This window comes from Terrapene carolina, unplaced genomic scaffold (assembly GCF_002925995.2).
Source record: "Terrapene carolina triunguis isolate 2854851 unplaced genomic scaffold, T_m_triunguis-2.0 Scaffold419, whole genome shotgun sequence".
NCBI classification, from domain to species: Eukaryota; Metazoa; Chordata; order Testudines; family Emydidae; genus Terrapene; species Terrapene triunguis.
Window position 1 is genome coordinate 455,655 of NW_020664770.1, and position 26,562 is coordinate 482,216.

Consider the following 26,562-nt stretch of genomic DNA (forward strand, 5'->3'; position numbering starts at 1 on the left):
ATGGTGACGGTCTTCTATGGTTCTGACATCTTTGTGCCCTTGGCCTCCAGCTATTCTCATGGAGGTATAAAAATCTATCCATAACCTTCCGTTAAGTTCACCCTAAATCATTTTCGTGCTCCCAGCTGGGAGATGGAGTTAAGTACTCCTGCCTGTCTGTTGCTGGACATAATTTCTGCAAATGAATCCATGCTTGGTATTCAGATCCATGGAAGTTAATCTACAGGGAACGTTTTCAGATTTGCAGTGTGATTGCAAAAATAGCTGTGGTGGCAATTCCTCTCTCCAGCCCAATCATCCTTGCGTCTCTCTTAGCATATCACTTACAAACATTTGCAAGGAGATGAAGATAATTGCAGCGTAAAAAGAACAGAGTAATTATCAAGAATGTCAATGTCTTTAATCCAGCCTTTCCTGGTAATGCTAGGAGTTCCCACACTACCACTAAAATTCATTACATTACATACATACATACATGAACAGCCACCTTGTAGAGCTAGAATGTCAGAATATAGCTCCAGCCTGGCCAAAAATATTAGCTCAGACTGAGTCAGGGAAGGAAACTTTACCTAGAGCTGGTCAAAATGTGTCAACCAAACTCTTTTCCCACTGAAAACAGTGCTTGTGTTGACTACACAATGTTTAATGGGAAAATCTCTTTATTTTTTACTAAATAATTTCCATTGTCTCATGGAAAATTTACCAAATTGAATGATGAAAAAGTTTCATATGAAATAGAGATTTTCAATATTTTTTATATTTCAAGGATTTGACTCCAAATGTCAGGGTTTTTTTCTGGTTTTGGAAATTGAATGATGTCAGTATCCTCTCTTTGTTTTATTGCAATATTGGTACTTTCCCAACTTTTCTCTGCCTTTTTTTCCTTTTCTCTCTCCTTCCAATGGAAAAATTGTAGGAAAGGTACAAAAGTGAAAGAAAGTATTGAAAAACCCAAATTTGGTGGGGCTGGGGGAGGAGTTTTAGAAAGTAATGGAAAATAGGGGAAATAACATTTTTTACATATTTATTACCAACTGGAAAAGGGTGAAAAAACAAAATATGTAAAATAATTTTTTTCACAAACAAATCTTGAAAAATCTTTAAGTGATGTTTTCACAATTTATAACTTGGAATACAGTAAAGACATAATACAAAGAGTAATTCTCAACCTACTCTCTCATATGTTTTATCTTTCCTCCCTTTTGAAAGGGCATAAAAGGGAGAAATCTGGAAAATAATGAAAACTGAAAGAGGAAAACTTTTTTTCTCAGTTTCCAAAATCCAAGCCAAAATGATGTTTTAATTCAAAATGTGAGACATGAGGCAAAATTCACCATTCATTGTTGAGTGCATATTACCTTTCAAGACCATTAGAGCTCAAAATGAAATAAAATTTCAAATATTTTGAAATGGATGGCCAAGCATCTCAAACAGGTGATTAAGAGAAAACAGAAAGCTTACAAGGAATGGAAGAAGGGATGAATCAACAAAGAAAGCTACCTGGATGGATAAAGTGACAATTGCCAAAAGCCAAACAGAGGTGGACCTTGCAAAGGAAATTAAAACAAATAAGAAAGGTTATTTAGCTAGCTAAATAAAAAGAAAGCAGGAAAGAAGAAGTGGGACTGCTAAACATTGAAGACGGGTGAAGATTAAAGATAATTTAGGTATGGTCCACACCTAAATGCTTTGCCTACGTTTTTAATAAGGGTAATGAGGAGCTTAGGGGCAAGGCCAGAATGACACATGGGAACAAGAATATGGAAGTAGAAATTACCACATATGAGGTGGAACGCAGACTCAAACAGCCTGTTGGGACCAAACTAGGAGCCCCAGATAATTTCTGTGATGCTGGCATGCCAGAGGCCAGCGCTTGCCAAGGCTGCAAGCATTAGCTAAGAACTGACAAACTCATAGCTGAAGATCAGACCAGTTCACTTGCGTGTTAGTGTTGCTCAAAAGAGGTATTAGTCTTATAAGAATGTATTCAGTGTTTAGACTCTATAGAATGTTTGTAAGTTGCTGCATGCATTAATCTTATTTATAATGTCTGTATTTCATGCTAGCAGGAAATATGTTAGTTTTGCTTTACGACTTTGAAAATGTTTACTCTAAACTTGTGAATCCAGATGGTAAGAGTGTTCCCTTGGCCCCCATCCAGAGGAACTATCAAAATCAAATGGGCCATCAAGGAACACAGCAATACAAAGGACTGGTTAATGTCCCTATCACACCTTGGAAATGCTACGTGCAAGGAAGCTCATCCTGTGGACTGGGAAGCTGAACGAAGGAAATCAAACAAAGACACAGAAACATTTTCCATCTCTTTGCTGTTTGGTCTCTCACAGGGCCAGAGGTACCAAACTGAAGCCAGACCCAGAGGCTACCTCCTGGGTCTGCTCTGAAAGATATTTTGAATTAACAAAACATTACAACGCTGTCTCTCTTAGGATTTAGATTGCAGCTCATTTTGTGTGTACGTTTGCTTGCTTTAACCTGTAAATAATGCTCTTATTTCTTTTTTCTAGTTAATAAACCTTTAGAAAGTTTATTACAGAATTGGCTACTGGTGTTGTCTTTGGTGTCAGATCTACGGTACCAATTGATCTAGAGTAAGTGACTGGTCTCTTGGGACCGGAAGCAACTTGAACGTGGTGTGATTTTTGGTGTAAGTGACCATTTATCACTAAGTCCAGTTTGCCTAGGTGACAAGACAGACTGGAGAGTCTCAGGGGACCAGTCTGCGACTCCATAGTAAAACTGTTATAGTGATCTAGGTATTCACATTTGTTATTGGCTTGTTAAAATGTAATTATAGACCATATCACCAGTTTGGGGTGTCTGCCCTGTTTTTCACAGTCTGCCCTGAGGTAGGCATGCACAGTTGTGAAACACTCCAGACAGAGTGACAATCTCTATTGAAGAATAAGAAAGGAACTGGCTCATAAAATTGAAAGCCCAATAGCAAGGATGATTAATGAATCTGTAAATTCGGGGGTCGTATCCTATGACTGGAGAATTGCAAATATAGTACCTATATTTAAGAAAGAAAACAAAGCGATCCAGGAAATGACAGGCTCGTTAGTTTGACCTCAATAGTATCCGTGGTGGTAGAATAGTGGTTCCCAAACTGTGGGTCATGACCTCACATGGAGCCACTCCATGAGCAGATGGGGTTGCGGCAATCCCAAGTATGCGAAAGATGCTATTTAGTAAAACATGCAGCATGACGTTGCAAACACCAGACGTGTGCAAGCTCACACTGTGTGGACGATGCCATTTTTCTAAAGCAACATGGTGTCCTTGATGTGGCATGACCTTGCACATATAGTGCGTGAGAAGCCAAGCTGCATGGAGGACGCTATTTTTGAATGGTATCCTCCATGCTATCTGGGGTCACAGGAAGCAATATATCCGAAAATGGGGTCATGCAGGGAAAACGTTTGGGAACAACCATCTTAGAACAAATTTAGAAAGAGAGAGTAATTAAAGGCTTAAAAGATAAATGGCAATAGGGATAAAATACAACATGGTTTTACATGGTTTTACAAAAGGCAGATCATGCTAGACCAACCTGAATTTTTCGTTTGAGAAGATAATTATTTTCTAGACAAAGGAAATGCAGTAGATCTAATTTAACTTGATTTCAATAAAGCATTCGATACAGTTACACATGAGAAAATTTTCATTAACTTGAAGAAGCTGAGGATTAATACAAGAATTGAAAGGTGAGTAAGGATCTGGATAAAGGGGAGACTACAGCGGGTCATACTGAAAGGTGAACTATCAGGCTGGAGGAAGGTTACAAGTTGAGTTCCTCAAGGATCAGTCTTGGAACCAATCTTATTTAACTTTACCTCAATGACGTTAGCATAAAAAGTGGGAATGTGTTAATAACATCTGCAAATGACACCAAGTTGGGAGGTATTGCCAATGTGGACGAAGACAGGAATATCATACAATAAGATCTGGATTACCTTGAAAACTGGAGTAATAGAAATGGGATGAAATTTAGTAGTTCGAAGTGCAAGGTCATGCACTTTGGGGCCAACAACAAGAATTTTTTCTGTAAGCTGGAGACTTACCAGTTGGAAGTGACAGAGGGGAGAAAGACCTGGGTCTGCTGGTTGATCATAAAATGACTATGAGCTACCAATGTGATGTGGTTGTGCAAAAAGGCTAATGCAGTCCTAAGATGCATTAGCAAGGTATTTCCAGTAGAGACAAGGGAGTGTACGGGTTCTGGTATCCCATGTTTAAGAAAGATGAATTCAGGTTAGAACACGTGCAGAGAAAGGCTACTAGGATGATCAGAGGAATGGAGAACCTGCCTTATGAGAGAAGACTTAAGAAGGTTGGCTTGTTTAAAAAAATGAAAGTTGAGGGGAAATAGGATTGCTCTCTATAAATACATCAGAGGGACAAACACCAGGGATGCAGAGAAGTTCTTTAAGTTAAGGGCCAATGTCAGCACAAGAACAAATGGATATAAACTGGCTATCAGCAAGTTAAGGCCTGAAATTAGACAACTATCATATGAATGAAGTTCAAGAACAGCCTTCCAAAGGAAGTAGTAAGAGGGAGGGGAAGCTAACTTGTTTCAAGACTGAGCTTGATATGTTTATCGAGGGGATGGTATGATAAGGTGTCCTACAGTGGCATATGGCCCATCTGTGACTGCTATTAGTGAATATCTCCAATGCCTGAAGATGGGATGCTGAAGAGGGAGGGCTCTCTGTTAGTATAAAGAATTCTTTCCCAGTTTAGCCTACATACTTAGGGTCTAACTGAACACCATACTTGGGGCCAGGAAGGAATTTTCCTCCAGGTCAGAGTGGCAGAGATCCTGGGGTATTTGGTTTTTTCCTGCCTTACTGTTCAACATGAGGCATGGCTCACTTCCTGGTTTGAATTAGAATCAGTGACGGATTCTCTGTAATTTGAAGTCTTGAAATCAAAATTTGAAGACTTCAGTAACTCAGCCAGAGGTTAGGGATCTATTACAGGAGTTGGTGGGCAAGGTTCTGTATCCGGTGATGTGCAGGAGGTCAGACTAGATGATCATGATGGGCCCTTCTGGCATTAAAGTCTATGAAACTGAGGAAATAAAGATTTGAATTGTGCTTTTCAAACAAGGCACCAAAACGACTTTAGCTCTGCCTGAATAGAAATGTCAGCCAAACATCTTCCTTTCTCTGTAGGATATAACAACTATGTATCACAGACAATTGGCTTTGCTCCTTGTGTCATGTATAACTGTCTCTGATACCAAGTGCACTGTATATTCCTTGTACTAATCCTAGTTATTTACGTGGATTTGCTCCAATTCCATTATCTGGGTGCACGGTAAAACTGGAATATGGAAACACTCGAGCCGTTTGAAATTCAGAGAACTGGGTGCTACCCAGAACCATAAGGTCTGATCCAGTGAGGTTCTGAGTGTCCTGAGCAACTTGCAGGACTGGATCCTAAATAAAGACTGGGGAGTTTGTGCCTTTGTTATGGGTCTAGTCAAAGCCATAATTTGCATGGTGATTAAAGTATATGACTATGAAAAAGGCTATAAAGTATCACATACACTATTGGGTTCAGTGGGCATGCTATGGAGCACAGAGGATCAAGGGAGGCAGAAGGAGATGAAGGGAAAAGAACATGCTTTTCCGGTAAGAATGGAGGGCTACCAGATTCAGAGGGACGGAAAGGGCAGAGCCTCTCAACACCCACACATTCTTTGATCCTGAGTCCCATGTATCCAGAACGTGCTGATTCAACCCACAAGCTGTGCTGAATACATCACAGGAGGAAGCCCTTTGATCTCCAAGCTTTATTAGACATGGAGCTAGCAGTTCCCTAGAGGCTATTTATCAGCCAGGCTAGTTGTATGTATAAAATGAGAGGGTTCCCTTGATGACTTGAGCTTCCACTTGAGACATGGACAAGTTCTGTGAGTGAAACTTTTCTTAAAACTTTTGCAGAGGGATGGGGATAGATTGTCGTTTTGGGAACATCTTACTCTACCAGATATTCAATTAACTTTCCTGTTTCACATCTTTCTCATTCTCTTGTTATGGTGTCTCTCTTTTTGTCTTTTTCTTTCTCTCTCTCTCTCTCTCTTTCAGTCACTGTTCTCCCATTATCATTTACTTCTCTTTAAGTGTGGCAGACAACAGCACTAATGGCATATTTTTGGTTGCACTTGGCCTCAATTACACAGCAAAATCAATTGTATTGTGGTACACTGGTGTAATAGCTCTGCTCTGTCCAAACTGGAAACCATTTTTTGTTTCAGAAGGTGGAGGAAGTATCTGGGGTGGGGGGCAGTTATTCTAGGCCTTGTCTACACTACATGGGGAAATTCGATCTAAGCTATGCAATTTAAGTTACGTGAATAGTGTAACTCAAATCAACATAGCTTAAACTTACTTACCACAAGGTGCACACTACACAATGTCAACGTGAGATGCTCTCCCATCGACTCCCCCTACTCTTCTCAATCTGGTGGAGTACAGGGGTCGACGGGAGAGCGATCTGCGGTCGATGCATCGATCGCTGCTTGTCGATCTCTTGGTAAGTGTAGACAAGCCCTTAGATTTGATTTTGACCAAGGAAGAGGAACGAGTCGCGAATGCAAATGTGGAAATCTAAATTAATTTTACAGCTCATGAAAATGTATCATATGAAGAATTACTCAGTGGAAAATTGATTTGCTTTCCAAATAAAAAACGTTCATGGAATTTTTTATTTGTTTAGGAAGTCATTTTTAATAAAGACTGAATGCTGATTTGTTGTGGGGGGTGGGGTGTTCTGTTTGTTTTCAAAAATTGAAATATTTTGGAAAAAAATGAAAAATGATTATTTTCCAGGGGTTTTGGCTTGGTTTTTGGTCAGTAAAACAGAACATTTCCACAAGCATTTCTGAGAAAAAAATGAAACCAGTCTATTACAAAAAAATACAAATAAATAACAAAAAAGAAGGAAAATACAATTTTCTGTCTAGCACTAATTCACTTTATTTCTGCACTGGGAAATTTTTATTTGCAAAGCCTTCACTTGTTTCAGCGGGAAAGTTCTGTCAGTCGACTGACTTCTTCTGTTACTTCTCCATAGTGCAAGATACCTGACTTGGTGGCATGAAACTTGGGAAGGGTCAATGCCAGATCCACACTTTGAGTGAGACTACTTGTATAGACTTAGTTGGAGGGGATGATTAGGCTGTGACAATGAGAGGCTCATGGTGTATGGTTACAGAGGAGAGGGAGAACATACAGCACTTGTAAGGCCTTGCTGATGATAATGTGTTGATGATAATCCCCTCTCATTTGACCCTTGACAATGCAGTGAACCTGATGATCCCATGCTTGCGGGAGATCAGGGCATTTATGAGGATTAGCTGCTTGAGGTTCATTTCAAATAAGAGAGAAATAGCTTTGGTAGGTTGAGGGAAGCAAACATAGGAATTGTTCAGCTGTATATCACCGCCCACAACTGAATTGAGTTGGACATGACTGGAAAAAAGTAATAAAAGAAATTGCAGGTGTTTCCTTAGATCAAAGATTGCTGCTGGATGCTTAGCAGTCCAACATAGCCATTATATTTGTTTTCCTTTCCTCTTCCACCTGCTTCACTTGCCTGCAAACTAATTTCAAATCCATCAATAAAGAAAAAATGAAATTATGGTGACCATTCCCAACCCACGCATCCTTATGTCCCTTCCTCCAGGAATACCTTCTGATGTAGAGGGCTCCATACCATCCCGAAGATGGCTGTTCCTTTCAGGAGCAAGTGAACATGGAACTCATGTGATGTGTAGGACTTTATTCTCCACCAGGATGAATTCCATCCACATTGTTTTTATGTTCCCAGCTGAGCTCTGAAGGCAAGCACTCCTGCTTGCCTGTTGATGGATATAACCTCTGCCAAATAATCTCTGGTTGGTGTTTAGCTCTGGCAGACATCTCTAGTTCTGCAATGTAATAGCGAATATATCGCTGGCATCAGAACTTCTCTCTCCAGCCCCATCATCTCCATGTCAGTCCTATCGCAGACAAAAGATAAGGAAAAGAATGCTGATAATTTCAGAGTAAGAAGAACCTAGATGTGACTAATATAGCAATCTCCTGCAATATCCTAGACAAACCTTACGAAATTAAGCATCAATATTTTAGGAGTTCACTGTATTAAAAATGCAAATATTTATCTATCATTGTGGGATTGTAGGGGACATTTCTAGGGAGGAGACATGGCAAATGAAACTTTGATAAGTGTTATGATCTTAAAAGGACTATTTGAAACAATGTAAATGTTTAAAGTTAAGGGAATTTCCCAGGAAATCCACAGGAGGAAGGGTATGCAAATGTCACGCTTCCAGTTGGGCACGTTCCTAGCCTTTTGAAGCTAAACCCTGAGGAGAAAAGTGTTGCCTGCAAATTATCTATTTTGTAACCCTTCTGCCCATCTGAGTTGGCAGCAACAAGGGCCAGGTTCAGTATCTAGGGGTTCTGTTTCAATAACGCAATGCAAAACCGGCTTGAGCCCCCACCCAGTGACCTGGGACAATTATATACCATCCCCTGGGCGCCTCTAAGAGGCAATACTTCCCCTCTTGCAAGCACGGAGTCTGAGTGTAGCAGAAAATGTTTAATAATGAGGAAAACGACATCAGGAAAACAACATCAGCATTAAATTGGAAAAACACCACAAACAGGATTCATAACACAAACCCTGAGCAAAAGACCCACCCCAGCAAATTGGGCCGTGTCCTTTCCCTTTGGTTCTTGAATCCAGCAACCCAAGAATCACCCAAAGTCCCAAAAGTCCAACAACCCCCAAAGTCTCTGTCCCTGGTCAGTGCAGCCCCAGAGTTCAAAGGGGGAGCACACAGGGTGTTAAGGGGCACCTTACGTGATCCGAGGCCTAACGGCTGCCTCTCCATGGGCTTCCGCCGCAGCCTTCACCACGAGCCAGTCCACTTCCACCAGCCATCCCGTGAGCCGCTCCTGCCGTCCAAAAAACTGCTCTGCTCTACCAGCTGCTCCGCTCCGCTCACCGACCTGTGAGCCGCTCCAGCTGTCCCCACAAATGGCTCCACTCGCCGTTCCTTGGGCCCCTCCAACTGTCTCCACAAGGCTCCGCTCCTCCAGCCGTCCCCGCAAACTGCTCCGCCAGCCGCTTAGCAATATAGCTTCAGGCTCCCCCACTAGTTAACACAATGATCTCAGCTCTTAGTAACTTTAGCTCTTTTGTGATTTCAGCTCTTAATGATTGCAGCTAGTAGTAGGGAAGCCCCAGTGCTGGTGCACCCTTGGCCCAAAGTGAATTCTGCATAGCAGCCTGTAACTAGAATCTCAATAGAATCAAAATTAGCTCTGCTATTCCACAGTGGTGGTGCAATTGGTGTTTCAGGCCCTTAAAGGGGACCTATACCATCAGGTACAAATACCTGTCCCTATCCTCTCTCAATTCACTGGGTTTTGGAACCCATGCCCCTTGTCTAGCGAGTGCTACTTAGGTAATGGTGAGTCCCTCTGGCATACAACAATTCCACTGGCCTTGATTCACATAATCAGGGTAACAACACTTTATTCTTCCTGCCCCAATAACAGAGAAACTGGGGATCCCACACCAGCCAAAGTAACCACTTTCGGTTGCTGTGGGCTTATGCTAGGCATGTGGGTGTGCCTATGCAAATAAGATCAGCCTGAGGTTCTTTTCCACACTCGCCATAATTCACCACCAGATGTCAAGGTAGAGCTCATCCTGACTCTGCTTACATCTTACAGATCAAAGACCCTGGCTGTATAAAGGAGGGACTAAACTTTTAATGAGGGTGCTTGTCCTGAGGAACAGCTGTTATGAACTTGTGATCACAGAAAGCTGCCTTGGTGGGGTTTGTAGGGCTGTTCACTTGCCCTGGCTGGAGTTAGGGTGGTCTCTGGTAAGCTTACTGGATTGCGTGTCTAAGTTCTTTTATTGTTTTTAATAGATTTTCTCTGGCTATTTCTACACTGGCAATTGCACGACAAAACTTTTGTCTTTCAGAGGTGTTTAAAAAAAAAAAACCCTGAAAGACAAAGGTTTTGGCGACGACAAGAGCCAGTGTGAACAGCACTTTGTTAGCAGGAATGCTCTCCTGCCAACAACACAAATGCCGCTCCTTGGGGATGGAAGTTTTTTGTCGGCAGGAGAGCCGACAAACAGCAGCTACGCTGCGCGACTTTTAGTAACACGGCTGTAGCGACACCGACATGTCGCTAAAAGCTGTGTAGTGTAGACATAGCCTCTGTAACGCTTTCACCTTAAGAATGAATGTACTTGTTTCGAAAGAGCTTTGTGGTGAGAAGTGGACAGTTATGCTGTTTATGATGTCTGAGGAGAAAGCAAAGTAGGCCTGCTGGAGTAGTCTGACTTGCTAGGGAATTTGCAGTGTAGGTTGGCAGCTGTGCAGCCTGGAAATACCCCAGTCAGGAAGGAGGGAGATGCAGGTCTCCACCCAAGAGAGGTGATGGCTGGGGAGCTGTAAGCCTAAGGGTGGGGAAGGGGAAACACAGGTGCAGTTGCCCTGAACTGTGACACACAATGTTCAGTGCCTTCAATCCAGATCTTCCTGGAGTTCTCACACTGTCGCAGGAAATACATTACATAAGTGTGTTTCTACCTGTGGAGACCCTATATAATTCCTGGGCTCAAAGGGTTGGATACATTTTGTGCTCAGTTACTTTCAGTCAATCTGAAATATATGGCTCTGTCCTCACCCAGAGTCGTGGATTTAATGGGCAGACAATACTGGCTTTTAAGGAAAATTTAAGAGTGCCTTATTCTTTCAATACCACAAACCAAAAATTAAACTTTCCATTTGGTACTATAAATGAGGCACTAACTATGTCTCCAGATATGGCAGATAGTCCCCCTCCATCTCTTCAATCGCTCCGTTCTTGGACTGAATTGCAGCTTGGACCAAACGTAGCTTTTTGCCTCCCTGATCTGGGGGATCTCTGTCTGCCAGTGGTGTAAACTAAAGGAGGTTCAGAGTTGCTCCACTTTATGCTAACTGCCAAAGGAAAACTAGAGGAGGCTCAGACATCCTTTACTTCATCACAGAAATTACAGAATTGTAGGTCTGGAAGGGACCGAAAGTGTTCTTCTAGTCCATCATCTCTGTGCTGAGGCAGCACCAAGTATACTTCGGCTATCCCTGATAGGTGTTTGTGCAACCTGTTCTTAATAACCTACAATGATGGGGATTCCACAACCTCCCTAGGTAACCTATTTCAAAGCTTGACTATCCTTACAGTCAGGAAGTTTTCCTGCTATCTAACGTAAATCTCTGTTGTGACAAATCAAGCTGATTATTTCTTGTCTTTTTCTCAGGGTATGTCTACACTACGAGAGTAGTTCGATTTTAGTTAAATCGAATATGTGCAATCGATATTAGAAAGTCGAACGTGTGTGTCTACACTAAGGACAGTAATTCGACTTTGTCAGTCCACACTACCAGGGAAAGCGTCGACATTGGAAGCAGTGCACTGTGGGCAGCTATCCCACAGTTCCCGCAGTCCCCGCTGCCCATTGGAATTCTGGGTCGAGCCCCCAATGCCTTCTGGGTAAAAAAATGTGGCGAGGGTGCTTTTGGGTAACTGTCGTCATCCGTCAGTCACTACTGCCCTCCTTCCCTCCCTGAAAGCGCCGGCGGGAAATCAGTTCGCGCACTTTTTGATCAGTGACAGCGCGGACGCCACAGCACTGCGATCATGGATCCCGCTGCGACCATCGCTGCAGTTGTGGCCGTTCTCAACGCCTCGCACCTTATCATACACCTTTCCCAGAGGCAGATGCAGAGAAATCAGGCGAGGAGGCTACGGCAGCGGAGTGAGGACCTGAACTCCGAGAGTAGCACACGCCTGTCAGAAACCACGACACCCAGCGCCGAGGACATCACGTTTGCAATGGGGCATGTGGATTTTGTTGAACGGCGATTCTGGGCCCGGGAAACAAGCACGGACTGGTGGGACCGCATAGTGCTTCAGGTCTGAGATGAATCCCAGTGGCTGCGAAACTTTCGCATGCGGAAGGGGACTTTCCTGGAACTTTGTGAGTTGCTGTCCCCTGCCCTGAAGCGCAAGGACACCCGCATGCGAGCAGCCCTGACTGTCCAGAAGCGAGTGGCCATAGCCCTCTGGAAGCTTGCAACGCCGGACAGCTACTGGTCAGTCGCGAACCACTTTGGCGTGGGCAAATCTACCGTGGGGGTTGTTGTCATGCAAGTAGCCAAGGCAATCGTCAAGGTACTGCTGTCAAAGGTAGTGACCCTGGGAAACGCGCAGGCCATCATAGATGGCTTCGCTGCGATGGGATTCCCAAACTGCGGTGGGGCTATAGATGGGACTCACATCCCTATCCTGGGACCGGGCCACCAGGCCAGCCAGTACATCAATAGAAAGGGCTACTTTTCAATGGTGCTGCAAGCACTGGTGGACCATCGGGGACGGTTTACAAACATCTACGTCGGATGGCCGGGCAAGGTTCATGACGCTCGCGTGTTCAGGAACTCTGGTCTGTTTAGACGGCTGCAGGAAAGTATTTACTTCCCGGACCACAAGATAACTGTTGGGGATGTGGAGATGCCTACAGTGATCCTCGGGGACCCAGCCTACCCGCTAATGCCCTGGCTCATGAAGCCCTATACTGGCGCCCTGGACACAGAAAAAGAACTGTTCAACTACCGGCTGAGCAAGTGCAGAATGGTAGTGGAGTGTGCTTTTGGCCGTCTCAAGGGGAGATGGAGAAGCTTACTCACTCGCTGTGATCTCAGCGAAACCAATATCCCCATCGTTATTGCAGCTTGCTGTGTGCTCTACAATCTGTGTGAGAGCAAGGGGGAGACCTTTATGGCGGGGTGGGAGGTTGAGGCAAATAGCCTGGCTGCTGATTACGCCCAGCCAGACAGCCGGGCGATTAGAAGAGCCCAGCGGGACGCGCTGTGCATCCGGGAGGCTTTGAAAGCCAGTTTCAAGGCTGAGCAGGGTACCCAGTGACTTTTAAGTTTGTGGACACAGAAGCTGAACTTGCCCCCGTTTCTTTACCCAGTTGCCGTCGACTATCCTCTCCAATTACATACCCCCTTCACCCCCTTCCCAAAAAATAAAATCTGTTCTGTTTTGTTAATGGACACTGTTGTCTTTATTACTGTTTTCGCGGGAATGTTTTAAACCTGGGACGCAGACTGTGGCGGGGGGCGGGTTTAGGGTTGTGATGCAAATGATGCTTCTAAACTCCAGGAATGACAGGCTCCGCGGTGGTGGACTGGTTGTTTCAACGGAGCCTGCCAGCCCTCCTGGCCGGGACTGCGTGTATGTGTCGGCTATGTGACTGTCTTGCAGGGGGAGGAGGGTTACAGATCCCCTGCTGCGCGGCTCTGTGATCCAGGGTAAGGACCGCTGCATAAGATCTGTAACTGCCCTCCCCCGCCACCAAGTCACAGAGCAACACCACCCCCCCCACCACACAGAACATGAAAACCACCTCCCAGACTGACCAGGATAACTAGTCACTGCACTGTATATGTGCCCTGCTGCTGCACCTGCCCCCTGCTAAAGGTGACTGTCCTGTCCAATTACCAAGCCCCTTCCCCCCCTTCAGACAGACTCTCCTCCAAAAGAAGAGGATGGAAACAGTAATGAACAGAAACGTATTTTTTATTAACAACCGCACATGGAACGGGGGGGTGAAACTTGGACGGGGTCTTGTGTGAGGCGGGTAGGAAAGGACTTTTCAAATTTTGGGGAATGAGAGCCTTCTAGTGGTAGAGCAGTCCGCAGGGGTGGAGTGAAATTTTTCACGGCCCCTTCCACCCCTCCGTGTTTGGACTTTGGGTGAGGGGGGTATGGGACTTGGTGGCGGGGCAGGGCAGTTACAGAGAGACTGCAGCGGGGCTCTCTCCTCCTGCCTCCGGTCCTGCAGAACATCCACAAGGCGGCGGAGCGTGTCCGTTTGCTCCCTCATTAGTCCAAGCAGCGTTTGAGTAGCCTGCCTGTCCTCCTGTCGCCACCTCTCCTCCCGTTCAATATTTGCCCGGTGCATTTGGGACAAGTTCTCCCTCCACTGTGTCTGCTGGGCTGCCTGTGCTCGGGAGCATCCCATTAGTTCAGCAAACATGTCTTCCCGTGTCCTCTTCTTCCTCCTCCTAATGTGCGCTAGCCTCTGGGCAGATGTGGCTGTGGGAATTGGAAAAAGGGAGTGAATTCCTGAGACAGATCAATGTATCTGTGAACAGAGAACATAGTCTTTCTCTGTGAACAAGACCATGCAGAGCACCTATCACATGCGCACTGAGGACAAGGTCGAATTTTCGGCCCTCGCCTACAGTGCCTGCGGTCTTGCTGTGGCGAGCTGAGGAGCAGGGCAGGACACCGGACTTTGTCTAGATGGCAAACATGGTAAGCCGTAGACTTGTGGCCGCTTAAAACTTTAAGAGTGGCACTGGCCTCCTTTCACATAGAAAGCAATGCGAGTCTCTGCTGGCAGCAATCCTGCAAGCATGAACTCTGGCCCTGTCCCACCCCCTCGCGGCTGTAAACCGCGTGGCTGTAAACCGGCGGTTGCAGTTCTGTAAAGGGACGGGCAAGCAGTCCCAATACTAACTTTCCCCTACCTAATTCACAGCAGGGAGTCATGCCAGACATCACCCTCCTGAAGGTCTCGGAGAGCCAGAAGGAGAAGATGCTCCGGGACAGCCTGCAGAAACCGGGGCCATTTGCTGCAATGCTCTGCAAGGCCATGATCCCCGAGTACCTGCTGGCGTTGTGGCAGGGAAACGTGTCCTACCACGGGGGGCCTAATAAGCTCTCCCTGCCCAGGAACCTGCTTATGAGGCTGGAAAAACACCTGCAGGAGGCCTATGAGGAGTTCTCCCCGGAGGATGTCGCCTCTATCCCCGGTTACATTGACCAGTTTTTGGCTTAGGTGCCCTTGGAGGGACAAATGAGTGCAGCGTTTTGGGCACTATAATCATGAAGCGGACATTGTGAAATTTTTTGAAAATAGTTCGGACTATATATTGAAGCGCCCAAAGACAGACTAATCATGATACACTTTGCACAGATTCCCGTTTTGTTTGACTTTCCTGTTTACATGTTTTGAAGCACTTTACCCACTGTTAATATTTTAAATCTTTCTGTTTTGTTGTAAATAAATGTTTACATGTTTTAATGCACTTTAGCTATTGTTAATATTTTAAATATGCCAGTTATGTTATAAATAAATGTTTAGATATTTAAAACACTTACTGCTTGATCCTTCCCCTGAATCTGTGTCTGGGATAACGGCTGGGGAGGGTTGGTAGGGGATCTCTGTCAGGGTGATGAAGAGCTCCTGGCTGTCGGGCAAATCAGCGTTGTAAGCGCTGTCTACTGCCTCGTCCTCCTCATCTCCTTCCTCCTCTTCCCCGTCCGCTGAAGAACCGGCCGCGGACAATATCCCATCCTCAGAGTCCACGGTCAGTGGTGGGGTAGTGGTGGCGGCCGCACCTAGGATGGAATGCAGTGCCTCGTAGAAACGGGATGTGTGGGGCTGGGATCCGGAGCGTCCGTTTGCCTCTTTGGTCTTCTGGTAGCCTTGTCTCAGCTCCTTGATTTTCACGCGGCACTGCGTTGCATCCCGGCTGTATCCTCTCTCTGCCATGGCTTTAGAGATCTTCTCATAGGTCTTTGCATTCCGTCTTTTGGAGCGCAGCTCGGAAAGCACGGACTCATCTCCCCACACAGCAATGAGATCCAAGACTTCCCGATCCGTCCATGCTGGGGCCCTCTTTCTATTAGATTGCACGGCCATCTCTGCTGGAGAGCTCTGCATCGTTGCCACTGCTGCCACTGCTGCTGAGCTCGCCACGGTGTCCAAACAGAAACTGTGCTTCAAACTGCCCAGACAGGAAAAAGAATTCAAATTTTCCCGGGGTGTGGCTGGTCAGAGCATCCGAGCTCGGACTGCTGTCCAGAGCGTCAACAGAGTGGTGCACTGTGGGATAGCTCCTGGAGCTATTAGCATTGATTTCCATCCACACCTAGCCTAATTCGATATGGCCATTTCGAATTTAGCGCTACTCCTCTCGTTGTGGAGGATTACAGAAATCGATTTAAAGAGAGCTCTATGTCGAACTAAATGGCTTCCTGGTGTGGACGGGTGCAGGGTTAATTCGATATAACGGAGCTAAATTCGACATAAAAGCCTAGTGTAGACCAGGCCTCAGTGGACGTGAGAACAATTGATCATCATCTTCTTCATAACAATCTTTTACATGTTTGAAGACTGTTATCATGTTCCCCTCAGCCTCCTCTCCTCTAGAACAAACATGCCCTGTTCTTTCAACCTTTCCTCATAGCTCAGTATTTCTTAACCTCTTAGCATTCTTGTTGCTCTGCTCTGGACTCTCTCCCATTCATCCGAATCTTTCTTAAAGTGTGGTGCCCAAAACTGGTCACAATACTCCAGTGGAGGCCTCACCAGAGCCAAGCAGAGCAGAACAATTGGCTCCTGTGTCATACATCCGACATGCCTGTTAATACAGAACGACATTTGCCTTTTCACATTGTTGACTCATACTCAGTTTGTGATCCACTATAACCCCCAGATCTTGTTCTGCATTATTGCTACCTAGCCAGTTATTCCCCATTTTGTATGTGTACCTTTGATTTTTCCTTCCTAAGTATAGTACTTTGCAGTTGTCTTAATTGAATTTTTTCTGTTGATTTCAGACCAGTTCTCCAATTTACCAAGATCATTTTCAATTTCCAATCCCATCCTCCAAAGTGCTTTCAAGCCCTTCGGTTTGATGTCACCTGTCAATTTCATAAGTATAATCTCTATTCCATCATCCAAATCATTGATGAAAATATTATATAGTACCAAACAAAGACCTCCACAGGACTCCACTTGATACAGCCTCTCAGTTTGACAGCAAACCATTGATAACTACACTTTAAGTACAGTTTTTCAACCAGTTCTGCACCGACCTTATATTCATTTCACCTAGACCATATTTCCCTAGGTTTTTTTTAATGAGAATGTCATGTGGGATTTTGTCAAAAGGCTGACAAAAGTCAAGATATATTATGCCGCGTCTTGCAAGATATATTTATTTCAGTGGCCAGTGGCCCACAGGGACTGTCAGAGAGCTCTGGGGTATAAAGTTCACCTCTTTTTTGTTCAACAATGCTGCCTACACAAGCATGGGAAGGAAGGGTGGTGTGGGCGCTGCTAAGGTTGCTCTGAACTATACAATAGAATTTAGATGGTTGATTTGATCTTTTAAAGCTCTAACTGGATTGGGAATTGGTTATGTGATGAACCACATTGTTCGCTGTCTGACACTTAAACAGCTGTGCTCAGCAGGAGTGGGAACTCCTTTGTGCTTTGTGAGAGGGGGAATCAGGGATTTATATGTTGGAAAAACAGAAGAAAAAATTGTCCTGCACCATGGAAAGGAAAAGCAGAACTGAGTTTTTAAATGCTGTGAAGAAGACTCTGGTTAGGTTCTCAATTCAACCCATGAGGTCAAGTCTTGAAGACCTTATTATTGTAGTCGGCCGTGGCCCCCATCCATGGCTTGGCCTCTGCCAGGCAGGAGCAGCTCCTGCTCCATGGGGACAGCCCATGGTCCCCCTGCATCTGCCTTTTCAAGCAGTCTCTGCCTGTGTCTGTGTAGACTTCCTGTCATGTCCTTACCTTGCTTTTGAAGTGCAGTTTACACAGCTTCCTGTCTGAACCACAAACACCAGTGGAAGTCCTCGCTGATATGAGGGGCTTGCTTAAAGCTATATTACCAATTGTATTCATGCTTATGAATATGTAATTAATATGTAAGGAGTGAGTGAGATAGTATGAGTGTAAAAAACCAATTACAAGGCTTGAACCGAAATATTACCATGTAAGGATAATCAAGGTGTATATGGGACTGTATATACACCTACGGCAGTAGTGGCCAGAGAGAGATGTAACCCACGACAGCAAGAACTCAGGACCGGACCAGAAGAAGTAGCGCCCTCCCGCAGATCCAAAGGGATTCCGCGGGCTCTCATCACCTAGTGGTTCGATCTCTGGGAAGCTGGAACCTGGCCAGTCTCAGTCACCTAAGATCGAAAGCAACACTTGCGTCGAAAGCCTGTCACCAGTATGCATGGAATGTGTGTGTGAGTATAATTGTGCAAATAAGGGAAGCAAGCAATACACTAACCCTCAGTACTGCTTCAATTTGACCTTTGTTTGTGGTTATTTCTTGCCCTGAGCATTGGCCTGCTAAACCCAGGGTTGTGAGTTCAATCCTTGAGAGGGCCATTTAGGGATCTGGGGCAAAAATCTGTCAGGGATGGTACTTGGTCCTGCTGTGAAGGCAGGGGACTGGACTCAATGACCTTTCAAGGTCCCTTACAGTTCTATGAGATAGGTATAACTCCATATTAATTATCAGTTACATCATATGAATTTGTCCTGCGCCATTCCCTCACAGGACAGCCAGCCCCCATATCATCAGTTCTCTGTGGGATGCACAGATTTAAATGTATCTGTGGGGGGCAGGACCCTCAGTGTAGAAAACGTTTTGAATGGGCCATGTGATATTTTAGTTTAGAAGAGTGCATCAACTCTTAGAGGATTTGAGTATTAACTTCCCTTAGCTTATATGCTCACTGCATTTGATCATAATAACTCTCCTAGTTTGTTCACACAACTGAGCTCCACATTTGAGGGTGTTAGCCTCTTCCTAAAGCTGAGGCGCATCATGTCAGTAACATTACTGAGCTCTGTGTTCTCAGAGAAAGAGTTGCCTTCACCTGTGTCATCTGTTTTCTTTGTATATCTGTCTCTAGTATTTCTTCAGCTCTTCCTCCTTGTGGCATTCCCGAGCTTGGAGAGCCTGCCTGGCAAACTGAAGAAGTGGGAACAATGCTTCAAGGACCCTGACTATGACGAACTGGTGGATATTGCCAAAAATGGATTGGAAAAAAGGTGTAATTCAAAGAAGGTGGTGATTGTTGGGGCAGGAATCAGTGGACTCACAGCTGCCAAATTGTTGAGAGATGCTGGTTGCAAGGTAATTCTATCGACTGAGAGGAGCCAGAGAAAGGCCAGGGAGTCCGTGCTCCCTTGAAATAGTCTTATTGTTTCTTTTTCATAGCATTAACAATGCAGAAGAACCAAAGGAGGTGAACTTAAGTAAGCTGGGTGAACTAAGAAAAGAAGAAAGAAGGATGGCAGATTTTTTTTTTCATTTCCAGACAAAAAGTTAATTGACTTAAACTTAAGATTGTTAGAGAAATAACAACATAATCAAAAGAAAAAATAATAATGTTGTAACAAATAAGCCCTGCAATCACTGTATTTTATGAAGATGGTGATTAGTTAAGGAAATGTTCCAAAAGACTCAAACACTTCATCATAACCCCTTTACAGTCCACATGTTTCTAACAAAATTCTCTATGTGTGAAAATTGATATTAGCCATCCCATAACAACCTTAATTTGCAACCTGGTCTTTTTTGTTTGTTTTGTTTTTCCAAGGAGCTACTCTCTTGGTCCTCCTGTTAGCCTTGGGAAAGACTGAAATCCATTATCCCTATCCACTGCCTACACATCCACAACTCTCCCTCTAGAGAGCACCCAAGAACTACAACCCCCTAAGGCTGGAAAAATCAACAGAGATCACTTGTGCACTTATACTTTAAGTGCTTAGTTGTTGTACTAAACACTCTCTCATTGAAAATCTGGTACTTACAATACATGGGAAAGGCTACTATTAATGTAAAAACTACCAGATTAGAATCTGATCCTTGAGATCTCAGTTCAGAAATACATCTCTATTTAGAAAAGCTGCTTGAGCACATACTTACTTTAAGCACATACTTATTTTGAGTACATACTTACTTTGAGCACGTGCTTAAATCCTAGGGAGTTCAAATTCAAGTTTAGCATATGCTTACTCATTTTCCTGAATAAATGCCTGAGTGCTTACTTACTGTCCAAAATTACTTTTATAAAATATTAATTTTATTTCTGTGATGACCAAATCAACCTTTACCATACAAGAGAGAAATATACTGACAAGGGATTGAAAATGATGGCCTGTGTTCCATGTTCCTAGGTTCTGATTCTGGAAGCCAGTGGCCACTTGGGAGGACGCATCGAGACCTATCGAGAACGAGATTGGTACATGGATCTGGGACCCATGCGTTTGCCAAAACATCACAGGTAATATACAGTTCACCCTGCTCAGCCACCAACCTTGTTCAGAATAGTGGAAATCCCATTTTAAAGATTTTTATGATAATTCCTAGGGGAAAAAATCTTTGGAGGTGCAGATTTGAATAGTTAAAATACCCCTTTATTCTCTCATGTGGACGACAAGCACTGCGTTGAATCATCAGCCTATCTGCAGGAAGGAGAAAAATTGGAGCTGTTACTCTTTTTGCACAAAGGGGCTGGGAGTGGGTGGGCTGAAGCAGAGAGTGGGTTAAGTAATGGCTTGCTACTGCACCAGCTAGTGCAGCTAAATGACCATAGAGATCCCAGGGCCCAGGACTACTCCAAATTAATTCCCCCAGAAGCAAAAGGGAACCAAAGATTTGGCTGTGGCTGCTCAGGCAGTCGCAGACAAACATTTCATTTCAAGTCAGCCAACCAAATTGAAACATTTTGATTTGCGAATGTCTAGATGTTTTGACATTTATGTTCAGAACCTTTCATCACACTCTGGGATGAAAACAACATGAAAATACCAGTATTTCTCTCGCAATAGAATACCAGTTTTCACAAACAGCTCTGCTTATGAGTCTGCTACTCCCTTACCCTGTAGCTCAACCACTGCAGGGTTTTGTTTTAAATCCTTAGGTCCCAGGTTCAATCCCTGCAGATACACCCCCTAGTAGTGTTATTACAAATGCATGTATATATCTGATCTTTTTTTGCTCTGAAGAATTTTAGGAACGGGCCGCTTTTGCTGTCATGTGTCTTGTAATGAGTGAGAAAGAGTCTGATTTTACAATTAGTAGATGTAATACTTGATCATCATGTGTAATCATTGAAGCCAATGGGACTGTTCTGATTGGAAGAGATGGTCAAAATTTTTCAAGCAAAAAGTATTTTTCATTGAAAAATGGCATTTCCTGTTTTTACCAATGTTTTTCATGACACATTTGCCTACATTTTTTATTGGAAACAAATCATTATTTAAATACTTATCAATGTTGCTCATTTACTGAAAACTTGGGCTTGTAGTACATTCCCCTCCCCCATTTTTTTAATTAAGAAGTTGTGAAAGTGAGTCTGATGTGAGCCCTGCAAAACTGAAATAATGTCAATATTTCAAAAAATTTCACAATTGAAAAAAGTTAACAGCACTAGTTGCATGATTGTTTTCAGGTGAAATATCTCTTTAGGGTCATATACCCACAAATAATTTCAATTACATAGGTAGGAGCCATCTGATTTTTGTTAGAGGATCATATATGAGCATATAACATTCTTTCACATTTTTGACATTTTCTTTTTGTCTCCTCTTTCCTTTATCTCTAGGATTGTGCGTGAATTTATTAAACAATTTAGACTTAAACTGAATACATTCTATAATATTGATGCGAATGCCTGGTATTTGGTTAACAATGTCAGAGCAAGATATAAAGATGTGGAAAAAAACCCTGATATCTTGCGGTACCCTGTGCATCCCGCAGAGAAGGGAAAATCTGCCACTCAACTTTATGAGCAGACACTGGATAAGGTATGTGTGTTGTGGAATGGACTCATGTACTGTAGGTAGGTCTTCACTTCAAAGTTAGCATGGGCTGTTCATCAGTTTTTGGCCCTAAACCTGTCTCATCCACAGACACAAAACCATCTCGCTCAAGTTGAAGAGTCCTTTCAACCCAGGCTAGCTGGCAGAGCTTGGGTTTTAGGTGCTGACCTGCCTGAGAGACAGTGCTTAATTTGTGCCAGGGCTTGCCAAAACTGAGCCCTGGCTCCTCTAGGCTAGGAAGTTCATAACTCCGGCATTACTGGGCTTGCTACATCAGTTATGAATGTAAAAAAAATTGCTTGAACATTTCATTAAAAATTAAGCCCTGCTGAGAGGAGTAGGGCTTAGGACACACCCCTCTCCTTGGCATCTCCCACTGGCTCATTTAAGTGACTTGGCATGCTAGCTTTTGTGGTTCCCATTCTTGGGTGTTATCTCCTTCCATTCACCAGGTAGGAACCTGAGCATCTAACTCAGACTTTGTGAATCCCAGTGCATTTCTAGGCACCTACTTGTTAGGTATTGCAATACTGAGCATGCAATGCCTAAGTCCCTGTGGGAATCTAGGCCCAGATGTTTAAAGATAACTGACTGAGGGGCCTACATCTCATATTTAAAAGGGATTTAGGCACTTAGGATTCCCATAGACAGTCAATGGGATTGAGATGATTAAGTGTGGGATTCACAAAGATATTTAGGCTCCTAACTCCAATCAATTACAAAGGGAGTTAGGCACTTAAATCGCTTTGTCAATTGCACCATCTCAAAATGAGACTTAGGGCTGGTCTACATTAACCCCCCAATTCAAACTAAGATACGCAACTTCAGCTACGTGAATAACGTAGCTGAAGTCGACGTACCTTAGTTCGAACTTACCGCGGTCAAGACGCAGCAGGCAGGCTCCCCCGTCGACTCCGCGTACTCCTTGCACCGAGCAGGAGTACCGGAGTCGACGGCGAGCACTTCTGGGTTCGATTTATCGTGTCCAGACAAGACGCGATAAATCGAACCCAGAAGTTCGATTGCTTGCTGCCAAACCAGCGGGTAAGAATAGACGTACCCTTAGTCTCCTAAATCAGTGTGTCAATGAGCACAGCAATGTCTTTCAAAATGTGGGCCCTAGCACCTAGTGTTTTTTTCACAAGACTGACGTACTTAACTCCCACTTATTTTAATGACAATTAGATTCCTAAATGCTTTGCGAATCCCAACCCAACATGCTTTCAAAAATCCCAGCAGATGGTTATTGGCATCTCTGGATGCCTAAATACCTTTGAAAATCTGCCCCCCCCCGAGTACCTAAGTCACTTATGAAAATGGGAGTTAAGGCCCCAAATTAATTTAGGCACTACTGAAAGGTTTCCCTTTGGTCTATTTATTTTTTATATTTTAGAAAGTCTGAGTGAAAGCAGTTCAGTTAGCTAGAGAACCGTAGAAGTGAAAAACAAAAAGCTACCTTACCCTTATTAAAACAATCTTGTTAACAGCTCTTTCACCTGAGCAGTCATTTCATGTCCCGCCCCCTTGTTCATATGCACTAGGATACAGTCTTTAATACGGCCCTACAAAATTCATGGTCCATTCTGGTCAATTTCATGGTCATAGGATTTGAAAATCAATCAATTTCATGTTTTCAGATGTTTACATCTGAAATTTCATGGAGTGGTAACCGTGGGGGGTCCCGATCCAAAGGAGGCCGGAGAGGATGGGGGGGTGTTGCAAAGCAGTTGAGGCGGGGTTGTGGGATTGCCACCCTCACTTCTGTGCTGCCTTCACAACAGCACCCTCTGGAGCTTTCTGCAGCTGCAAGAGGTTTCTGGAGGTGGAGCTGGGTCTGATCTCCCCTGTGCTGCTGGGAGTGCCCCAGCTGAGGGCTCCTAGCTGCTAGTCTCGGCCGGGCTGAGGGGGAGATCCTGTTGTAGATATCCAGAGGTGGGTCTGATCTCCCCCCCAGAGTGGCTGCACAGGGGAAGGGTAAGTCACATCCCTCCACAGCCCAGAGGAGACTAGCAACTGGAGCCGGGGGGCCGGTAAGAGCCCTGTCCCTGCCTCTGATTCCACTGTCCATGAATTTGGTAGAGCCCTTGTCTTTAAGTACATAATCACATAGGGGTGGGGTGAGTGGGGGAAGGGGAACCTTTAAAGGCAGAGCCATGATCATGAAACAAAGGACTGTTTTCTTGGTTGCTCTCCAGGTGACAACAGACTGCAGTGCTCTGAAAGAGAAATATGATTCCTTTTCCACCAAGGTAATGGAAGTTGGCATTCCAGTATCTTTGAATCTAAATGTTTCTAGTTTCCTAAACCTTTCATTATGTTAGCCAATAGAACTCCTTGTGGGATAGATCTTGCCACATGCACACAGTCATGGTAGAAGATAATACATGGGACTTCTCCTAAAGATCCTGGCTGGGCAGAGGTAGTACATTCTATTCATGGGTCTTCAGGGGACATACAGGGGACTTCCCCCTTGGGTCTTCCTGGATCTGCTTTCTGGCAGGAGGAGGGCAGGGACATGGATCCACGTTATCTCTGCTTCTCTCTACCCAAAACACCAGCCCATAGAAAGCAAGCAGTCTTGGTGCTCCCATACACCCAGTGTTTGAGTTGTGAAGACAGGACTCTCCTCCACTCCTCTGTAATAGATTTAGCATCTCTTTTTCCCATCCCAGCTGACATCCAGTTTTGTATCCTCATCCACAGTTATTTGAATGAGACAACTTCCTCTGTCTTCCTCCCACTCTTACTTTTACCCTATAAGATGTGTTGTCTGGACCACAGTTCTCTAATCCAAGGTAATTAAACTGTGGTATGGACACTATGGATGAAATCCTGTGCTCATTGAAGTCAATGGCAAAGCTCCCATTGACTTCACTGAGATCAGGATTTCATCCTGTGAATGGAAAGGGGTGAGGGATTGTGTCTTGAAAGTGAGCATCAACCTTACTTTAATGATTGGTTATGAGGAAGCAGACAAATCACACAGGGGGGTAGTGAATAGGTTTGACCACTGCCCATCCCTAATGCATACTGAATAATTTCTGTGCTCATCTGCAATGAAATATCTCTTCGGCTGTCATTTCTAAATGAGGATATAATATGCATGCACCTTCCACCCTCTCCACTCTTCCCCACCCAGGAGTATTTGATTAAAGAAGGAAATTTAAGTAGAGGAGCCATCGACATGATTGGTGACTTGCTGAATGAAGATGGTAGATTTTACATGTCATTTCTTCACTCAGTCATGGCTCATGTTACCTTCTCCAACAACAGGTGAGAAGAAATGAATCTATTTACTTGCTTTATATTTGGAAGAACATGTGCCTGTGGTAGGATCTGTCTATCTAACCATCCATTTTTAAATACCTCTGCAACCTCATTCTATCTCATCCATCTATCATCCCTTCTATCAATGCAGCTGGTCACCTTCTTTCACAAAGGCACTGTTGATCTCAGTAGTCACAGAGGGTATATGTATAATTCACTAGCCATGAAATGCAAAGGTCCCTTCACACAGGGTGAGCAGGACATTACTGAAAGAGTCCATGGCTTCTAGCTGGGTGGGTTCCTATGGAATTCAATAAGTAACTCAAGAGTGTATGTGCTATGGGCATATTGGGGCAGAGCTCTGTTGTATCTCACGAACCCTTTTGTTAAATGACCCCAAATTAGGATCACTAATTCTACCCACAATCCTATGAAACATACCTAATTCCAAGGCAATGTGAGTAATCATGAGGTTTCTAGAGCATTTGGAAGAGTGAATCTTTAATCATAGAACTGGTCTTCACCTTAACTGCAGCAGACCTGGCACTCTGCTAGACGCTGGAGCTGGAGAATCAGTGGAGGTTAGCTTGTATCTTCAGCTATGAAGCTCCTTACAGCTCTCCTCATAATTATTCTTCTTGTGAAATTCATTCAGATAACTTGTCAGAGGATGTCATTGTTTTACCATAATCTCTTTTCCCTCTTTCTTTCAGTTACGATGAGATAACGGGGGGATTCGATCAACTTTCTAATGCTTTCTACCAGTATATTCGTGGGAGTATTCAGTTTCACTCTCCAGTAGTGAAGATACTAACCAAGGGTGACCAAGTGAGAGTGTTTTACCGTAGGGCAAACACATCGGTACCCTTATCTGTGACGGCCGACTATGTCCTTGTAACAACCACTGCAAAAGCCGCACGGCTCATTAAATTTTCTCCACCTCTTTCTCCTCTCAAGACCCATGCCCTGCGCTCCATTCACTACTCAAAGGACGTTAAGATTGCTTTGGCCTGTACTAAAAAGTTTTGGGAGAAGGATGGAATCCATGGCGGGAGATCAATCACTGATCGCCCATCCAGATTCGTCTACTACCCCAGCCACAATTTCCCCAGTGGCCTGGGCGTGATCCTGGCTTCCTACATTTGGGGCGATGATGCTGAATTATTTATTTCCCTTAGTGATGAAAAGTGTGTTGATGTGGTGCTGGAGGACCTGGCAGAAATCCACCAGGTGCCCAAAGATTATATCCGGAGTGTCTGCAATAAATATGTGATCAAGAAATGGGGCCTAGACAGATATTCCATGGGCTCATATGTTTCCTTCACCCAGTACCAATATGTCGACTACTCCAAGGCTCTGTTTCAGAATGAAGGAAGAATCCATTTTTCAGGAGAACTCACAGCCCAGCCTCATGCCTGGATCGACACTGCTATGAAATCTGCTTTGAGAGCAGCCAGGAACATCCATGCTGTTATTAACGCCTCACCGAGGCAGCAACATGAGCTGAAGGAAAATGAACTTTAA

The 26,562-nt window shown here is 44.2% G+C and overlaps 1 protein-coding gene across 1 annotated transcript; it reads left to right on the top strand.

Moving 5' to 3' along the window:
• LOC112116754 (L-amino-acid oxidase-like) lies at positions 1–26,562 on the top strand. Its single transcript, XM_026658231.1, has 7 exons — positions 1–64; positions 18,855–19,078; positions 20,125–20,231; positions 21,555–21,756; positions 23,967–24,020; positions 24,911–25,044; positions 25,752–26,562. The coding sequence occupies exons 1-7, from the start codon at positions 1–3 to the stop codon at positions 26,560–26,562; spliced, it is 1,596 nt and encodes a 531-aa protein (XP_026514016.1).

Coding starts and splice junctions, on each gene's coding strand:
- LOC112116754 (XM_026658231.1), top strand. CDS start 1: ATGGTGACGGTCTTCTATGGTTCTGACATCTTTGTGCCCTTGGCCTCC. Junction 19,079..20,124: donor TGAGAGATGCTGGTTGCAAG/GTAATTCTATCG, acceptor CCATGTTCCTAG/GTTCTGATTCTGGAAGCCAG. Junction 20,232..21,554: donor CGTTTGCCAAAACATCACAG/GTAATATACAGT, acceptor CTTTATCTCTAG/GATTGTGCGTGAATTTATTA.